The sequence below is a fragment of the Rattus rattus genome, chromosome 12, assembly GCF_011064425.1.
Source record: "Rattus rattus isolate New Zealand chromosome 12, Rrattus_CSIRO_v1, whole genome shotgun sequence".
Taxonomy (NCBI): Eukaryota; Metazoa; Chordata; class Mammalia; order Rodentia; family Muridae; genus Rattus; species Rattus rattus.
Genome location: NC_046165.1, coordinates 64,935,409 through 64,952,473, shown reverse-complemented (window position 1 = coordinate 64,952,473; position 17,065 = coordinate 64,935,409). Strand labels below are relative to the sequence as shown.

Genomic DNA, 17,065 nt, shown 5'->3' with positions numbered 1-17,065 from the left:
TATCCTACTGTAAACCAGGTTTTGTTAATATTGCCAATTTTTTTTCCTCAGTGGACAAGCTCCATCCATTGGCTCTGTACACAATTTCATCTATAAAGTTTCTGGTTCTCGGTCTAATGGGTAAATGATATACTATCAACTGTTGGTTAATGTTGGAACTATTTCCAGTTTGTCTCTGTGTTAGAGTTTTGATGAACGTCTTTGGACATAAATTCTTAACCAAGTTCCTGATTATTCTTATATTCCTTTTAGAGAAATTACTAGTCAACAGGAATCTACATTAAAAATAATAAACTTCATTAATAAAAAAAATCACACACAAATGAATATATTTTCTTATAAAAACCCAAATGCCTCTTTGAGAACGACAGGAATCTCAGTAAACAAGCAGATTATCTAAACTCCTGCTTTAGAAGACAGCTACACTCTGCCATATTAACTAGTGAGTATCAGGCTTTCTTTTAAAATCCCTGAGGGATCAGGGTTGCAGCTCAGGGGTGTAGTGCACCTTAGCATGCATGAAGTCTTGGGTCAGATGTTCAGAATGGTTAAAAAAAAGGAAATAAAAAACAACAACAAAAACAAACAAACAAACAAAACAAAAAAAACAAAAAAGAAAGGAAGAAAGAAAGAAAAAAAGAGAGCAGAACAAACCAAACCACCAGCCAAACAAACACCAAGTTCTTCCTGAGAAAGTTCCCTAGTACCCGGAGAATGTAAAGCTGTTCTCATTAGATCGGTGGAGGGCACACTCTGCCATTCTCCTTACAGTCTCAGAGCACTATTAAGAGGAGCGAACACTCATGGATTTTCTATCCCTTCCAGTTTCCTCTGTATGTCTTCAAACTCAAAATTACCTTTCTCAAAGATGTGAAAACCAAACCTTTGGGGAACAAAAGTAATCAGACTGGGATATAACTTCAACCTCAAAAGATAAATCAAAGAATATTCAGAACATGATTAAAAGGAGAAATGGAGAGAGAGGATTTTCTTTTAGGAGTGTGTAAAACTGCAAAACTGTTAATATTGTTTCAAAAATTACACTTGAGAGCATTTTATGATCTATATTTGTAAGAACATGGGTATGATTAAGTCAGAAGTTTAAAAAGTAAAGGACTAATTAAGAACATCTAGAATAATTATATTTTATGTGTATAATTCAAGTTAGGTCTTCTTGATATAGCAAAATAAATTCTAAAACACATGCCTCTTAGCCAAGTACTTGAGAGAGTTAGGCAGAAAGATCCCAAGAATCAAGGCAAACTTGGGCTACAGAATGTCTCAAGAAAACACCACCATAAGGGGAAAAAAAGTCAAGATGAAGTTGGACTTTCAGTTCATAATAAAATGAACTATAAGAACAGAACCTACATTGTAAGTGGTGTAATCCTGGATTAATAGTTCTTGGGAAGGAAAAGAGGGAGGACTAAGGCCATCCTTAGAATCAAAGCAATTTCAAGACCTATATGGGTTACATGAGACCCTGTCTCTAAAAAAGGAAAATAAATAAAAGAACCTAACCTCTAAAGATAAAAAGATATTTATGTGTTCCCATGGATATATCATGACTGTCTTAGTTTTGGTTTCTATTGCTGTGATAAAACACCAAGATCAAAAGCAACACAAGGAGGAAAGGATTTATTTTAGCTTGCAAGTCTCAGATCACAGTCCATCACTGAGGGAAAGCAGGCAGAAGTTTGAAGTAGAGGCCATCCTGGAAGCTACCTTCTGGCTAAATACTTATGGCTGGCTCTGCTTACTTTCTTGTACAACCCTGGACCACCTGCCCAGGGACAGCACCACCCACATCAATCATTAAGAAAATGTCCTACAGGTTTTCAATCATATAGCGGCATTTTCTCAGTTAAGATCTCCTCTTCCCAGACATGTCTAGGTTTGTGTAAGTGGACAAAAATCAGCTACCATGGGGCTGGAGAGATAGCTAAGCAGGTAAGAGCACTGGCTGCCCTTCCAGAGGTTCTGAGTTCAATTCTCAGCAACCACATGGTAGTTCTCAACCATCTGAAATGGGATCTGATGCTCTCTTCTGGCATGCATGTATACATGCAGATAGAACACTCGAATAAGCTAATTACATCTCTAAAAAAAAATAAAAGCCTCCATCCCTGTGACTCCTTCCATGAGTACACAGTGTGCTTGTAGCTTTTGTAGTTTAAAACATAAACAAACTAGCACAATGACGTTAAAACATCTATAATTTATTGTAAAAACTAATTCTCTACCTACAGTATAATCTTCTAAGGTCATGGGCAGACAGTTTTGTGAAACATCTTATATTAGAATGGTTGGGTCTGTGTTTTAAAACTAATGAGATTTTATGCTGTATATTGGGTTAGCATTTCTATTTAAAATCAAAGTTTTGTGAGCCATAGTTAGGGGGTTATAAAAGCATGGACTTAGATTTCTGTATGAGCATATTAAATTGTTTTGAGACTCAAGCTACACTGACAGCTCAACTGGGAGGCTGAGGTCACAGTTCAAGGCAAGTCTCAGCTACCTGGTGAGACACTGTCTGAAAAAAAAAAAACCAACTAGACATCTCTACTATTTATAAATGCAAATTACATGTAACAGTTTTTATTTATAATGGCCAAAAAGATATGAAAGTAAAACAGAAAAAAATTTTTTCTGAGAATTTTTTTAAGGGTAGTTTAATTTTAGCTGAAAGGAAAAATTTTAGAGCAACAAGTTAGGAATTTCACCAGCATTTGAAGGTTTTGGTGCTGGTCTTATCGTTTGGCAGGTTTCAGACTTACTCTTGTGTAAGGTTTCTTAGAAGCTAAGGCGTATTCACCGAACTCAGTGACAGGAGAAGGTCAGATAAAGCTTCCCCTCACACTTGGTGTTTTACAAGCTGCTGGCTGAGCGGACACTGGAGCAATCTTACAGGTCAGGTTCCTCACAGTTGCTTTGGAAGATTTCAGTTGACTGATAAAACAGACATCCTAAGCTACATTTTATAAAAGGAGTTAATTACTTAGGGATATTTAGTAAACAGCAAGTTGAGGGACTATTAACACTGATAATATATACATACAGAATGATACAGTCCTCAGGGGAGGGGTTTTCACATGATGTAGAGGGAAACGCATTTGATTTGTTTTTCTGTTCATTCTGAGTCACAGGTGTATGATCTACAGGGAAAAGTACAAAAACGAAGTTAGAAATAATTCATTAAAATAGTCAATAATATTTTCACTGACCAGAAATTCTGTCCAAATGGAACACTATAATTTCCAAAGATACTAAAATTTTGAGATTTAGCCATAAGATTGCCAATATTTTCAAAAGTACTAAGAAAACAATTCAATATAAATTTAAAAGCTTTGGAGAAATTACTCCTGAGAATGAGTTTGCTATCAATTTAATCAAAGTAGTAGTTATTTAAAGCAGTGGCAGTTGTGCCTATATTCTGTAAACAGGCAGCATAGCGTCTTCAGGCCTTTAAAGGTCGTGCATGTTTTTAGGGTCTTCTGCTTCCTCACTGTTCTCTAAGTATGTGTCGGAGGAGACAGGGTTTAAGGATTGGATACCTCTTTTGATCTATTTGCCTAATTATTTCCTGTGTATCGTTTTACCCTCTACTCTATTCTTCCTTTGCTTTCATATGGGGAAACAACAAGTAACCGCAGCAGTAACTAAGCAAGGGAAGCAGGGGTAATTGGTGTTTAATCAGTATCTAGGGAGCACAGACTGGATTTCCAAGGGCTTGTTTTGACCCTGACATGGAGCCCTTTGTTTCTACACTAGCAAACAGATACAATTTGTCCTCATCAAACTGCTGCATCGGTGGATGAACGACATAAAACATAAAATCATGACATATCGTCTCTGTTGCCAACGACTCCAAACAAAATTTCAACTGAGTTGCAAATAAGTTATTTTAGAGAGGAAAAGAAATACTTGTTAGGATTTACTCCTTATTCCCACTCCCCTCCCCCATGGAGCGGGAATCCCTGAAGGGTGTGTCCATCCTGAAACTGCAGAAGTGTTAAGTAGCAACAGGATTGCTGAACTGCAATGTCTGAAAATCAACAAAAGCAGGAAAAGGCTTTCTTTCCTCTTTAACTGTCTAAAAATGGATCCTCAAAAAGAAAAGAAGGAAGAAAAAGATTCTAAGTGTCCTCTTCCAGAAGTTTCAATGTAGGATGTCAGCACCATGCCGATGCAGACACTATTTCAATGTATAGTAAATCATGTGTATTTTCCTCAGGGCTCATTTACCTTTCCAAAGTCACATCTGTTTCTCTGTCCTTCCACTCTCTTCTAAGAACCCATCGTTTGTCTAAAAGTTCCCTTTGCCTTACCATGCCTTACTAATCAAAATTCACTGCTATGTTGAGAATTCACCTTTATGAACGTCTATGTACATTGAATCAATACAACTGTACACCTCTGAGTCTAATTTATAGTCACCAATCTCAGACGCAGAAAAAGGGTTTCTTTCCTTGTAATCTTAAATGTCACTGAAGAATACTGTGAAAGGAAATATTTGGTTTTGAGAACCTATTGTAAAAATACACATTAGTACTGAAATTAAGAATAGTGAGAAAAACATTTTCCAAAATAAGCTATTGATAGCATTAAAAACTTTAAGTCTCCAAATTTTGATGCAAAGTTTGTTGAGGATATCTAACAATATAAATAAAAATTTGATAAATGCACTTTCCACATATAAGGTACAGTTATGATACATTAAAATTTATGGAATGATAATACTGATAAAATAACTTCAAACTGTCTTTTCTAGTCTTGGTATTTGTAGCATAACAAGAAATATTTATTTGGTCTGCCCTAGTTCCATATCAAATTATTAAAATCCTTGTAATCTCCTGAGTGTCAGGGAGAGAGCAGCATACTCTATTATAACTTATGGTCTTTGTTCCAAACACTTCTAAGGGCTTTGAACCTCCAGGGTGATGTTTGTCTAGATTGCTACTGAGACGACCACTAATGAGAATCCCTAGAGCCCCAGCATGGTGGCTGTTCCACTAGAAAAAAACAAAGCATAATTACAGGCTTGGTATTTTCAGACTGAAGCCAATCACCAGTGGCAAATATTAATGCATTCTTGCCTATGTAATGAGATCTCTACAAATGCCCAAAATAATGGGGGAGGGGTACCAGAGGTTTTTAGGTTGATGAAAGCATTTATGTATTAGGAGGGTAGCATACTCCCCAAATTTGAGACTGGAGTACCTCCATTCAAGGCTCCTCATCTCCCATATGCTGCTTCACCAGGCTGTTCATTTATATCTTATACTTTTCATAATAAACTGTTAAAAGATGAAATAATTTCCTCCAGTTGCATCAAAAAATGTAAAAGGGATTTTTGTTATGATATGGTATGCATACATGTATATCTGTATGTGGAGGAGTGTTGTGTGCACATCAGTGCAGGTGCTCATGGAGACCAGAAAAGGGTGTCAGAGCCTGTAAAGGTTGAGGTACAGGTGAATGTAAGGTGCCCAGCATGAGTGCCAGGAACTGAACTTGGGTCCTCTGGAGAAGCAGAAAACCATCTTAAGCACTGAACTACCTCTCCAGCAAATTATAACACCTATGGTGGGTATTATGAGAACCCCTAAACTCTAGCCAAGTCAGCCAGAAGTAATAGAGGCCCAAAGTTTGTGATTGACATTTCCAGTAAGGGTAAGTCTTGGGATACTGACTGCTTAACGTGTGACGCCTCACAGGAGCTATATTTTTTTTAAACCAGAAACTTGCTTGCTGCAGAAAATACATATCTGATATCAGAAGTCCTAAAAATAAAGTTTTCTTTGTTATCTTTGATCTTTTTAAGCCAAACATACTTAGTTCTCAGAAAACTGAAGATTTCAAACCAAGTTAAAAAAAAAAAATTCATCAACTCACCTATAATGGAATGTACCTTCCCAACAGTGCTCTTTATAGAAAACAGGTTCACAATGCTATAGAGTCTTAGAATTCTATGTGCCCTCTTTACATGAGGCTTTATGAAGACTTTCATTCTTCTTGGCACTTTGTAGGAGTGTGTTCCCCGTCTCTGGAGGGGTAGGACTTTTCATAAAGGAAACTGTGGTTCCTAATACTTAGCAATACAGATCTTATGTGTCACCTCAAGTTACCTTTAACTAAACAGAGTTTAAGGCTGGCAAGGAAAGAACAAAGAATACTAGGATTGGAGTAAGTAGTAAACATACCTTTTTCCAGTGTCTGACTGTTACTCAGAGTCGCTTTTACCAGAACCATTGCTTGGACATAGTCTGTTGAGAGAGAGAGAGAGAAAGAGAGAGAGAGAGAGAGAGAGAGAGAGAGAGAGAGAGAGAGAGGGAAGGGAAGGGGAGGGGGACTTGACAGAGAGACAGAGACAGAGAAAAAGGAGGGGGAGATAAACACAATCATCATCACTTCCATTCAGGTTACCAAACTCCAATACTAAACAATTGACATAGAATCTTATACCTCTCTGGAAAGACCCCATCATCATTTGTGACAGAGACAAAGGAAACGAGCTATTTAGGAAATTTTTATGCTGTTGTATTACCACTAATGGATCATATATAGACCAGCTGTCTAAATGGAGTAAACAAAATTCTGTTGGATTTTCCTATTTATGCTAAAATTATACAAGAAGCAGGTAGTAGTCTTCCCCTCCACTTCAGGTATGAAGGTATAAAAGGAAAAAGTATAAACAAAGGAGAAAATCATAGCCTGATTTCAGCTCCAAGGGAGGTTAAAAGGAGGAGGAGTGCTTAAGGCCAGTGCTTAAGAGGAGTTCTAGGCCACACGGCAAAGGGGATCTTCAGTAACTATCATTTACAAAACTCAGGTTTATCCACTTTTATAGGGTGTATGGTGTCTTAGTTAGGGGATCTACTGCTTTGAAAAGACACCATGACCAAGACAGCTCTTATAAAGGGCAACATTTAATTGGGGCTGGCTTACAGGTTCAGAGGTTCAGTCCATTATCGTCACGGCAGGAAGCATGGCAGCGTGCAGGCAGGCATAGCGCAGAGGAGCTGAGAGTTCTACATCTTCAACCAAAGGAAGCCAGGAGCAGATTGTCTTCCAAGAAGGAAGGTCTCAAAGTCCACCCCCACAGTAACACACTTCCTCCATCAAGGTCACACCTCCTAACAGTGCCACTTCCTGGGCCAAGCATATTCAAACCACCACGTTCCACTCCCTGGCCCCATATGCTTGTTCAAACACGTGAGTCTCTGGGGGGCCGTACCTAGCTATAGCATAATAAAAAATACATTTAATCTAACTTCAAAAATCCCAATAGTCTACCACAGTCTCAACAATGTTTAAAAGTGCAAAGTCTCTTCTGAGATTCATCCAATAGCTGAACTGTACTTCCCCTATACAATCAAAGTCAAAAAGCAGATCACATTATCTCCAACATCACAGGACATACATTACCATTCCAAAAGGATATAGATAGGAAATCCTGGACAAAAGCAAGACCAAAACCTAACTGGGCAAACTCCAAACTCTATATCTCTGTGTCTAATGTCAAAGTGGTCTTCAGATCTCCAACTCCTTTCTGTTTTGTTGATTGCAACAAACTTCTCTCTCTTGGACTGTTTCCACTCCCTGTTAGCAGATCCTCAGTAGGTATCCCACAGCTCTGACATCTGTAACATTGGTGAGGTATCCAAGGCAATTTTAACTTTAAAGCTTGTTGTTCCAATGTCTGGAATCCATACATGACTTTCTGGGCTCCTGCAAAGGGCTTGAGTCCCATCTCCAGCTCTGCCCTCTGTAATGCTGTAGGCTCTGACTGACTCCACTCCACTGTTGCTGCTGTTGGTGGTGGTCATCCCATGTTCCTGGCATTTCTAACATGCTGGCGGTTTCTCATTGCAACTAGGCTTCACCAACAGCCTCTCATAGGCTCCCTTTATAGTGCAAAGTTTCAACTCCTTTACATGACCCCTTCAGTCCTAGGCCATCAATTGCAAATAAAGCTGCACCTTCACATATGTCCTTCCCTGGCCTCTCACAGTGCCAAGCCTCAACTGCTCTCCATGACCTCTTCATACCTTCAAAACCAGTACCACCTGGGCGACTTTTACACATTACCAAGTACCAAGTACAATGTTGGTTGTCTCTGGGACACAGCTTCTTTGTACTCTCAGAAAATACTTCCTCTTAGTGACGCTGGTCTCTTCTTAATCACTGCTAATCCCTTTGCTCCAGCTAACCAGCATCATTGATTTTCCCAGTAGTCTCCTCCTATTCTTGATTCTAAAACCAGAGCTACATGGCGAAGCTGCTGAGAACTGGAACATGGCCTCCTTGTTCTATTACCAGCTTTCTGTTTTCCAACTCCTTCACTACCTAAACTTGGTTATCTTGGAACTTGCTCTGCCCCAGACTGGCCTTGAACTCAGAGGTCTGCTTACCTCTGTCTCCTGGGTGGTGTGTAACACCATACCTGGGCCTAAGTTTTTCATAGCCACTATTCCTTAGGATCAGGACCAGTGTCTTCTAGCCTCAGGGTCTGGATCACAGTTGTACTCTCCACTTCTGGACTGTAGTTCATTTCAGATTAGAAGTCCAAATGAAAACAATAACCACATCATAATGATACTTAGATTTAACTCTCTCTTCTTCAACTGCAAAAGCATTAGTTTCGCTGGTGAGACCTTACCCGAAGGTCAACACTCCTTTAATTCCACTTAGTATCCTTGAACAAAGGATTTAGTTTCATTCCTGGTGTTCTTTCAGTCTTTGAACCATACATTTTGTATTTTCCTATCTATGCTTGCTACTTTTCATTAAAATGTTCTTCATAAAAGTGAACTTTAGTAATTATACAACAGAATTTATACCAGACCGTCTTGAGACTCCCTTTGTCAAAGCAATTAATCTAAATCTCTTCACCTTAGCCTCAGTCAGACTCTTTTAGAAAATAGCAAAAAGCAGCCACATTCTTCACCAAAATATCACAAAAACAGTCTGTAGGCCATATACTTGGTCTTCTCCTCTGAAACCTCTTGAGCTGGTCCCCACAGTTCAAAACACACACAGGAACACTGTCTTTCATGCTTCTACTAATATGGCCCATTAAGCACCACTTAAAGCATTCTACTGGTTTCCAAAGTCCCAAAGTCCACATCCTCCAAACAAAAGCATAGCCAGACCTATCACAGCAATACCCCAGTCCTTGGTTCCAAGTTCTGTCTTAGTTAGGGGTTCCATTGCTGTGAAGAGACACCATGACCAAGGCAGCTCTTATAAGGGACAACATTTAATTGGGGATAGCTTACAGGTTCAGAGGTTCAGTCCATTATCATCATGTTAGGAAGCACAAAAGCATCTAGGAAAGCATAGCACTGGAAAAGCTGAGAGTTCCACATCTTCAACCAAAGGAAGCCAGGACTGTCTCCCAGGAAGCTAGGAGGCAGGTCTCAAAACCCACCCCCACATGACATATTTCCTCCAAAAGGCCATCACCTAATAGTGCTACTACTCCCTAAGCCAAGCATATACAAACCACCACATATGGGAAAAGCAAGTTTATAATCATAAAGCATACAGAATTCACATTAGGGCCTTAGAAAAGCACTTACATGTTGTTTATAATAAACAACAGTAGCATTATACATTTCTAGTATGTAATATTAGTTCATTTTTCATACCTCCATTTGTGGCAGACCCATCTTTTATCTTCTGTTTCAGTGAATGTAGGACATCTTGTGCTTTCTCAAACATAAAGTCAACTTTCCCATCATCTTGTAGCTCCATCCAGAAAGTCTTTGCATCACCTAAGAGTTTAATAAAAACACACCAATTTCCTTAAGGCATCAGTTGCAGAAAAAACTGTATTATTTCTAAACAAAAATTAAGATTCAACTGGTCTAACACTTTCCTTGAGGAAAAAAAGATTTAGATATTTCCTTACAAAGATCTCGACATCAAGAATAAGAATTGCTGCTAAATTTAAAAACATGTCAGAAACTGGGGCTGGAGTTGTAAATAGTTGATAGAAGAGTGCTTGTGTCCCATGGATGAAGCCCTGAATTTTTATTATGTTTAATTCTGTATAAAACTTCATGTGGTGGAACACCCTATAATCCCAGCACTTGGGGGTAATGAGAAGATAAATTTCAAGATCATCTCTGGCCACATTGTGAGTTCAAGGCCAGCATATGTTATAAGACATCTTATGTTAAAAATATGAAAATAAAAAACTTGAATGACACTATTTCTTAACTGGAAGAGAGGAAGAATGACTCCAGGTCAGAATCATAGTAGGACATACTTATAGATAAATGTCTCTTCAGCATTTCCAGGACTCAACCTCTATTATGTGTAGAAGTAGATCATTTCAGAATGAAACATTTCAATGGCTGCTGAAATAACCAATCTTACTTTTTAAAAAAATCTTTTATGGGGCTAGAAAGATGAATCAGTAGTTAAGAGTGCGTACAGCTCATTCAAAAAACCCAAGTTTGGTTCCTAGTGCTCATGTTGGCAGTTCAGAACTCCAATTCAGGGAGATCTGTAATCTGATGCTTCTGGTTTCCACAGAATTGCACGTATGTTTCCTCTCTCTCTCTCTCTCTCTCTCTCTCTCTCTCTCTCTCTCTCTCTCTCTCTCTGTGTGTGTGTGTGTGTGTGTGTGTGTGTGTGTATCTTGTCTCTCACAAACACAAAATACTTTTATATTAACTTTACCTGTTTTTTATACAAAATTTACACAAATTATGAGCCATCACTTTTTGTATACAGTAAACTAATACCTTACTCAAAGCTTTCCTAGATGTTTTTCAATGTGAATATATACCACACACACCATTATCAGGAACCCTTTAGGATAGGCTAAGGCTAGCAGGTGGCCTTCCTGGAGGTGACCCACTATTTTTGCATGGTCTGTGATGGGTGAGCTCCATGGTAAGGTCCCAAAGGGACTTAATCTCAGGATTGCTTCTTGCAGCTGATATGCCTCTCCTGTCATTATTAAATTAGTATAATAATCCCTGGGCATTAGCACACCCCATTGATTAGATTTCCTGCAGATCAATAGAAAGAGGAGCTTTCGTGGATTAATGCAGTTTAGATGAATTAATGATTGTGTAGAATCCCGATTTGATTCAAACAATTTTAGGTAAAAAGTTTTAATATATGATCTTAGCTGCTTTGCTACAAAAATGTACAAAAGTTAGAATCAAGAATAGAATGTGCCCACTCCTCATAATAGTAAGTAAAGGCTGCAAAATAAGAAATACAATGACATTTTATAATCACACTAAAAAGAGAAGTATACTTGGAACAATTTCTGTGTTCAAGATAAAACATTTGGATCCAAGGATAAAGTCACAGGTGTGTACTGTGATAAGGCAAGGCCATGAAAAAACTGTTGATTTGAACTTATAATGAGCATATTATAATGAAACACTGCTTTGAACTTAATATCAATATCTTCTGTAACTCCCATTTAATGTAACATTTCCTAATGTAATTTTCAAAAGAACTTTTTTTGTCTAAGAAGATATAAAAAAGGACAAAGAAAAGAAATAAAGTTGTTGGTTGGATGGTTTGGCTTGGGGAGCTCTGCTCCATCCATCCATCCATCCATCCATCCATCCATCCATCCATCCATCCATCCATCCATCCATCCATATGTTTGCTTGTCTCTATATGTGTGTGTGTAGGTATATGTGTATGAAAGTATGCATGGATACTTGTAGAGTTTATAAGACAGGTGGTTGGGCCCAACAACCATGTGAATGTGTTAATGTGTAAATGAAAATGTAAATGTGTGTGTGAATATATATATTTCTGTGCATTTTGCCTGTATAAAAGATTTTGGTTATTTTCATTTCTTCCTCTCTGGTTCACAAAGTGTTAACCAGCCTAGCCAGAGAGGCTTCTGGATGCTTGGTCAGAGAAAGGAGCTATAGCAATGAATATTTTTACTTAATTCCCTACTGCTAGGCAACAGATGTTAGTCACCCAAGTCAGCATTTTTTAAGCACAGAATAACAACAAAATTTTTAGAATTCTTTAGAAGTTATCAGCAAGCATTCAGTATAGAGAGAGCTAGAAAGCCAGAGAACATCAGTCTTTACAGCTATCTCTACATCCAACTGTGTGCCCCACTCGCTTCAAACCATTCCAGGCTGTGCTGGCTCCCCACACACCAAAGGGGTGGGAAGAAGAAACAGAAATCATACAGAATGAAAAACACTGAAATTCAGCAATTTAGAATAAATGTATATAAACATTTAAATGCAATGTTTAAAAGTAAGTTATTTGACCTACCAATTTTTTCTTCCATCTTTTGGTGTTGCTTATACAAAATTCTTCAAAATTAGGTTAATCAAAACCACATTAATTGGAGAGTAACTGAGATTCAAATGCAGTCTCTGTGAAATCTGTAGTCCTTCAATAGAGTATGTCATTAGGCCACTTCCTAATATTCTCTAGTATTTGAATTTTCAAGTAGAAACTGTGCTTGAATAAACTTTCAGAATGACGAAAAACAGGTACAGCATACTCGTCAACGCCGCTTGAAAACTGGATCAGGACTACTGACAATGTCTTTTTAAAAATAAAAGTTCATCCCATGTTCTGGTCCATAAATACATGAACCACTCTGCAGTGACAACGAAGAATAGTTCCTATTTACGAAGAAAAAAACAGTAATAAGAAAAAGATACTGTTATAACAACAACTCTATCTTTAAAAATAATACAAAGCATTATGAAAAAATATACATTAACTGGAAAAAAACCTACAGAACATCAAAATCAGGAAAAGTACAGAAAAGAATCATGCATAATCCTATCGTCTATATTTAACATGTTAACTCTTACGTACCAACCAACAAATTATCTACCTTATCTTAATGTATCATGGAAACTTTAAAAAATTAGTAATAATGGTAATTGCCTTATATGTTACAAGGATAATATTATCATTTAGAATGATGTTTGACACATAGGAAGAATTCTAAAAATGGTAGCAATTATTCTAGTATAAAATTTTAAAAATTTTAGATTTTAGTGCATATGCTTTTCCACGCTCACAATAATATATTCTATTATGTCCCCCAATCACTACTATCGTTATAAAAGTAAATGGCTACATTATGTATTTCGGACAATAATTCATACATTGAAGGTTTTAATAAAATTTTAAGATTATTAATTGTCAGTATAAAGTTTTGAATATTTTTGTTATATATAATGCTGGAACAAATATTTTATGAATTTTTCTGATTATTTATATAATATATATTATATATATAGTGGTGAAACTAAAAAATTATTTTGAATTATTAAAGTGTTAGTCAATACATGGTAAATTTTTCTGTTTTTTTTTCCATGCCATAAACCAGTAGAATGTACGAAGGCTTTAAAACAGTGTATACAGTCATGTTTAAAACTAAAAGGGAACTAACTCTCAACAGACAGTTGGTGAGGTCTCTGTGAGAAAATGAAACATGAGGAACTCAAGATAATGGTAATCACCATCATAACACAAAAGGATGGCAGGAAACTAACTCCCCAAAGAGATGAGAGTTCTGAAATACATGAAGAAGGTTGCACTGTGGATAAGAAGTAACAAGCACACTAAACTGCGGGGGCTGTGCTTAAGAGAATTAAATATTTTAAAACAATATATTGATCCTCCCAGGGCTAAAAAAACGTACACTTTTGAAAATAGCCAAGTGGAATACAATTTCTCTCGTCTCTCGTTTTCCTTTTGAGAAAGGCTGGACTTATGTGGTGCTCAAGTTCCAAACCAGGGTTTTGTACAAACAAGGCAAGCATTCTGACTGAGCTACAATTTCAGCCCAGAACATGCTTTACATATACAATTGTGATAAGCTTCAGAGTACCACTCTTACAAACTTGAAAATCTGTTAACCAAGAAGAAGCGCATCTCACACTGCTAACCAGACGCACCAGAAATGCAAAGTGTTTAAAGGTAAACATGAACCATAAACTGTACTTCAGCCAGTCAACCTTTCCACTGTAAACTAAGGCTACAGACACCCAAGCGCTGCAGAGACATTGCCAAGCTGGTTCTAGTAGCTTCTACCTCAGTACACTCACAGTCTGACATCTCAGGAAAGGGCAGGTGAGGACCAGGCTGGACTTCCACACAGCAAACAACAAACTAGAGAAAAAGCTCTCACCAGTATAGCTTAAAGCTAATTTACAAAAGAGAAAAATTCCCCCCCCAAAAAAGTTAAGGAAATTTAAACCACAAAGTTATTTTTCAAAGACAAGACTAATATTTCACTGTCAGTGTACTTTTTGTTGGTTTTATATTTTGAGACAACATTTCTCTGTGTAACCCTCGCTATCCTGGAACTCAATCTGGAGAGAACTCAAGAGATGCGCTAGACTCTGCCCCCCCCCCCCACCAGTGATGAAATTAAAGGTCTGTGCCACCACCTCCCAGCTTGTCAGTACAATATATTTAAATTTCTAACCGGACTCATGCTTTCATCTGGTAAAAAAAAATACAACTTCATTTAGATCTAAGTTCCCTTTTTTACTTAGGGGGTGGGCGGGGAGGGAGGAACCAAACTAAAAAGGCTAAGATCCCACTATCTCCTTGGTTCTTTGATAGGCTTTCTGTTTATGGAGTGTAAGTCGTGTCTTCCTATGTAACCCACACAACAATAATGGGGAAAAGAATGTGGAATAATAGAGGAAGAATAGAAACATGTCCTACTGTATGTGGCGGTCTGCTTACCCAACCTAAGATTAAACGTAAATTAATTTTCCACTTTGGTTTTCTTCATTAATATAACAAGAACGGTAAAAGATCTGTCAACCACATACCGTTCTGCACTGACTTTACTGATCTTGGACCGTGAGTGGTGAGTCAGTCCGTCGCTCCTAAGATACAAATCAACTTCAACTGATAATTTTTCACAGCCAGTGTAATCTTACCTGTGCAACGGACCAGTGTCCTGAGATTTAAACTGTGCTCCGCTGCCTACAGCCCATTATAGCCAAATTACTCCGAACCACCAGCCACGAAAGTGAGCGCCGCAAGACAGAGGGAGCGATGCGGCTGAGAGCCCCCGGTCACCTCAGCTACCAGGACAGCGGGTTGAAGCCGGCTGGCACCCCGCTCGCCCTGTACAGCCCCCACTTGAGCGTGAAGTCTTGAGGCGCCTTCACCTCAACCCGGGAAACACCAGTCCACAGCATTCTCCGCCTTCGCTGCGCCAGCTCAGACGCCTATTGGCTGCAGCCACTGCCGCTCAACGCCTGGGAGCTCCGCGCTGTTTCCGTGGCCCCCGGGCGCCTGGCTGAAAGCGCTGCCTCCTGATTGGTCAGCGATTATCTCGGTCTCTCTCGCGCTGACTGCTTCGACCAATAGGGCTCTCCTCAGTCTAGAGAGGCGCTTCGCTGGAGTGGTGGCGCAGCGCTCTCCTCGGTAGGTGTGTGGCTGCCATCTTGTGTGTGGCTACAGCGGGCCTTCTCCGCCTCTGGAAGTGTGTGTGGAGCTACTAGTTCTGGAAGGAGAGTCCTGAGAGTGACGGGAGCGTTGGGAGTAACGGGGAGACTTTCCTAGCAGGGGCCTCTTCTCGGCTGGAGTCTCCTCCCTGGGTTTGGGAGGCAGGCGTGGTGGTGGTGGTAGCCCCGGCTTGGCTCTGCTGGTCGTTAGAGGTCTGGCGCGTGCTTTCATGTCTTAACCTTGATCCCTTGGTTTCCGAGAGTTTCTCAACAGTGCTTGTGGCGCAGAGATTCCCACCGTTGACCCCTCTCATGGTTAAAGGAGGCAGGCTGCAGGGTTCAGAATGGAAAAGCCAGTCGTGGAAGGGAGAGGGGGATGTCTCAACAACTGGCCTCCCGGTCGATAGAGAACCTTTTGTCAATTGCCAGGGACCGACTGCTGAACTCTTGCCCTTCTCGAGAGTTCTTGGGAGTGGCCCTTTAGAATAAGGTCATCCTTTGGCATAAATGGACATCAGGTTGTGTGAGAGTCGTTTTTATTCATAAAATGAGCAGCCAGCATTCCTTCAGTGACTTAAAAAAAAAATAGAGAACAACAAAAACCTAAAAAGAGTTGGTTCGCAGTAACGGGAAGTAAGCTAGTGTTTTGTTGTGGAACAGTATCTTGTATAATCCAGAGTCACTTCAAACTAGGCATGTAGCTCAGGCTGACCCTAACGGGATCCTTCTGCCACCGGCTCAAGTTCTGGTTTTATCAGAGCGCCATACCCTTGCCCTTGTTTCACAGTGCTGAAATTTTTTTTTTTTTTTTGTAAATTTCTCTTTACATATTTTAACATTAAAAAAAAAGCTTTGCAAATAAATAAAAAACATCACACTAAAATTAACCAACCCCCAAAACAATACAACTCAATGAAGACATCTATGCAATTAAAATTAGACATTCAAAAAGGAAGTTGTGAAGCTTCACATTTCACGCATGTCGAATATGTTCAATGCACTTAGCCAAAACCAACCAAACAAAAAAGCCATGACAACTTTGTAAATGTCTAAGTCTGTCATGCTATGCTAGCTGGCTTTTCATGGAGCAGGAAATCACTTAAGGAGTTTGCTACGAGACTGTGAAGAGCAAGACACTGCGCTTTCCTCTTTCCAGTTTTCTCTTGAAAGAAGTTAAGTAGAAAAGGAAGTAGAAAGCATGTAGTGTTTTTCATTCGAAAGAAGCTGCCAGATCTGAAAGTCTAGCCTGTTAGAGACAAATATTTTGTGATTATCTTTTAACAATTTTGGTAAACATGAGAACCTGAGAGTTAACCTTAGTATCTTCACTTTAGTTTCTTTCAAGGTTGAATAACTTCAGTTGTTCGAGGTTAACTGGAGAATCCACTGAGTCAACAGTAAAGGAGGGGGATATTGTGACAGAAAGAACCAAACACAAACATCACACACACAAAAACTTGACTCTTCTTTACTTTTTAAAGCCGCAACCCATACTCAAACAAAAAGGGTGGCTAGTCATACTTTAGTATGAATTGGTGATCACAGTATGTATTAATGTTGCTGGTCCGTAAACCCACTGACTTAACTTTTCCTGTTTTCAAAAGAATTAAACAGTTTGGTAAAGG

The 17,065-nt window shown here is 38.8% G+C and overlaps 2 protein-coding genes across 5 annotated transcripts in view; one reads left to right on the top strand and one right to left on the bottom strand.

Annotated features, from left to right (window-relative positions):
* Setdb2 (SET domain bifurcated histone lysine methyltransferase 2) overlaps positions 1 to 15,210 on the bottom strand; it is a 31,859-nt gene extending 16,649 nt beyond the window's left edge. The window contains exons 1-5 of the mRNA XM_032917203.1: positions 14,928 to 15,210; positions 12,280 to 12,638; positions 9,654 to 9,779; positions 6,204 to 6,266; positions 3,059 to 3,155 (exon numbers count right to left, since the gene is read on the bottom strand). Coding sequence (XP_032773094.1) covers positions 3,059 to 3,155; positions 6,204 to 6,266; positions 9,654 to 9,779; positions 12,280 to 12,295 — 302 coding nt within the window. The 5' untranslated portion in view covers positions 12,296 to 12,638; positions 14,928 to 15,210. The remainder of the gene's footprint in view (positions 1 to 3,058; positions 3,156 to 6,203; positions 6,267 to 9,653; positions 9,780 to 12,279; positions 12,639 to 14,927) is intronic.
* A 120-nt stretch (positions 15,211 to 15,330) lies between these two features.
* Positions 15,331 to 17,065, top strand: part of Cab39l (calcium binding protein 39 like) — a 101,339-nt gene continuing 99,604 nt past the window's right edge. For all 4 annotated transcript variants that reach the window (XM_032917215.1, XM_032917216.1, XM_032917218.1 and 1 more), the window contains exon 1: positions 15,331 to 15,420. The gene's annotated coding sequence lies outside the window, so the exon portion shown is untranslated. The remainder of the gene's footprint in view (positions 15,421 to 17,065) is intronic.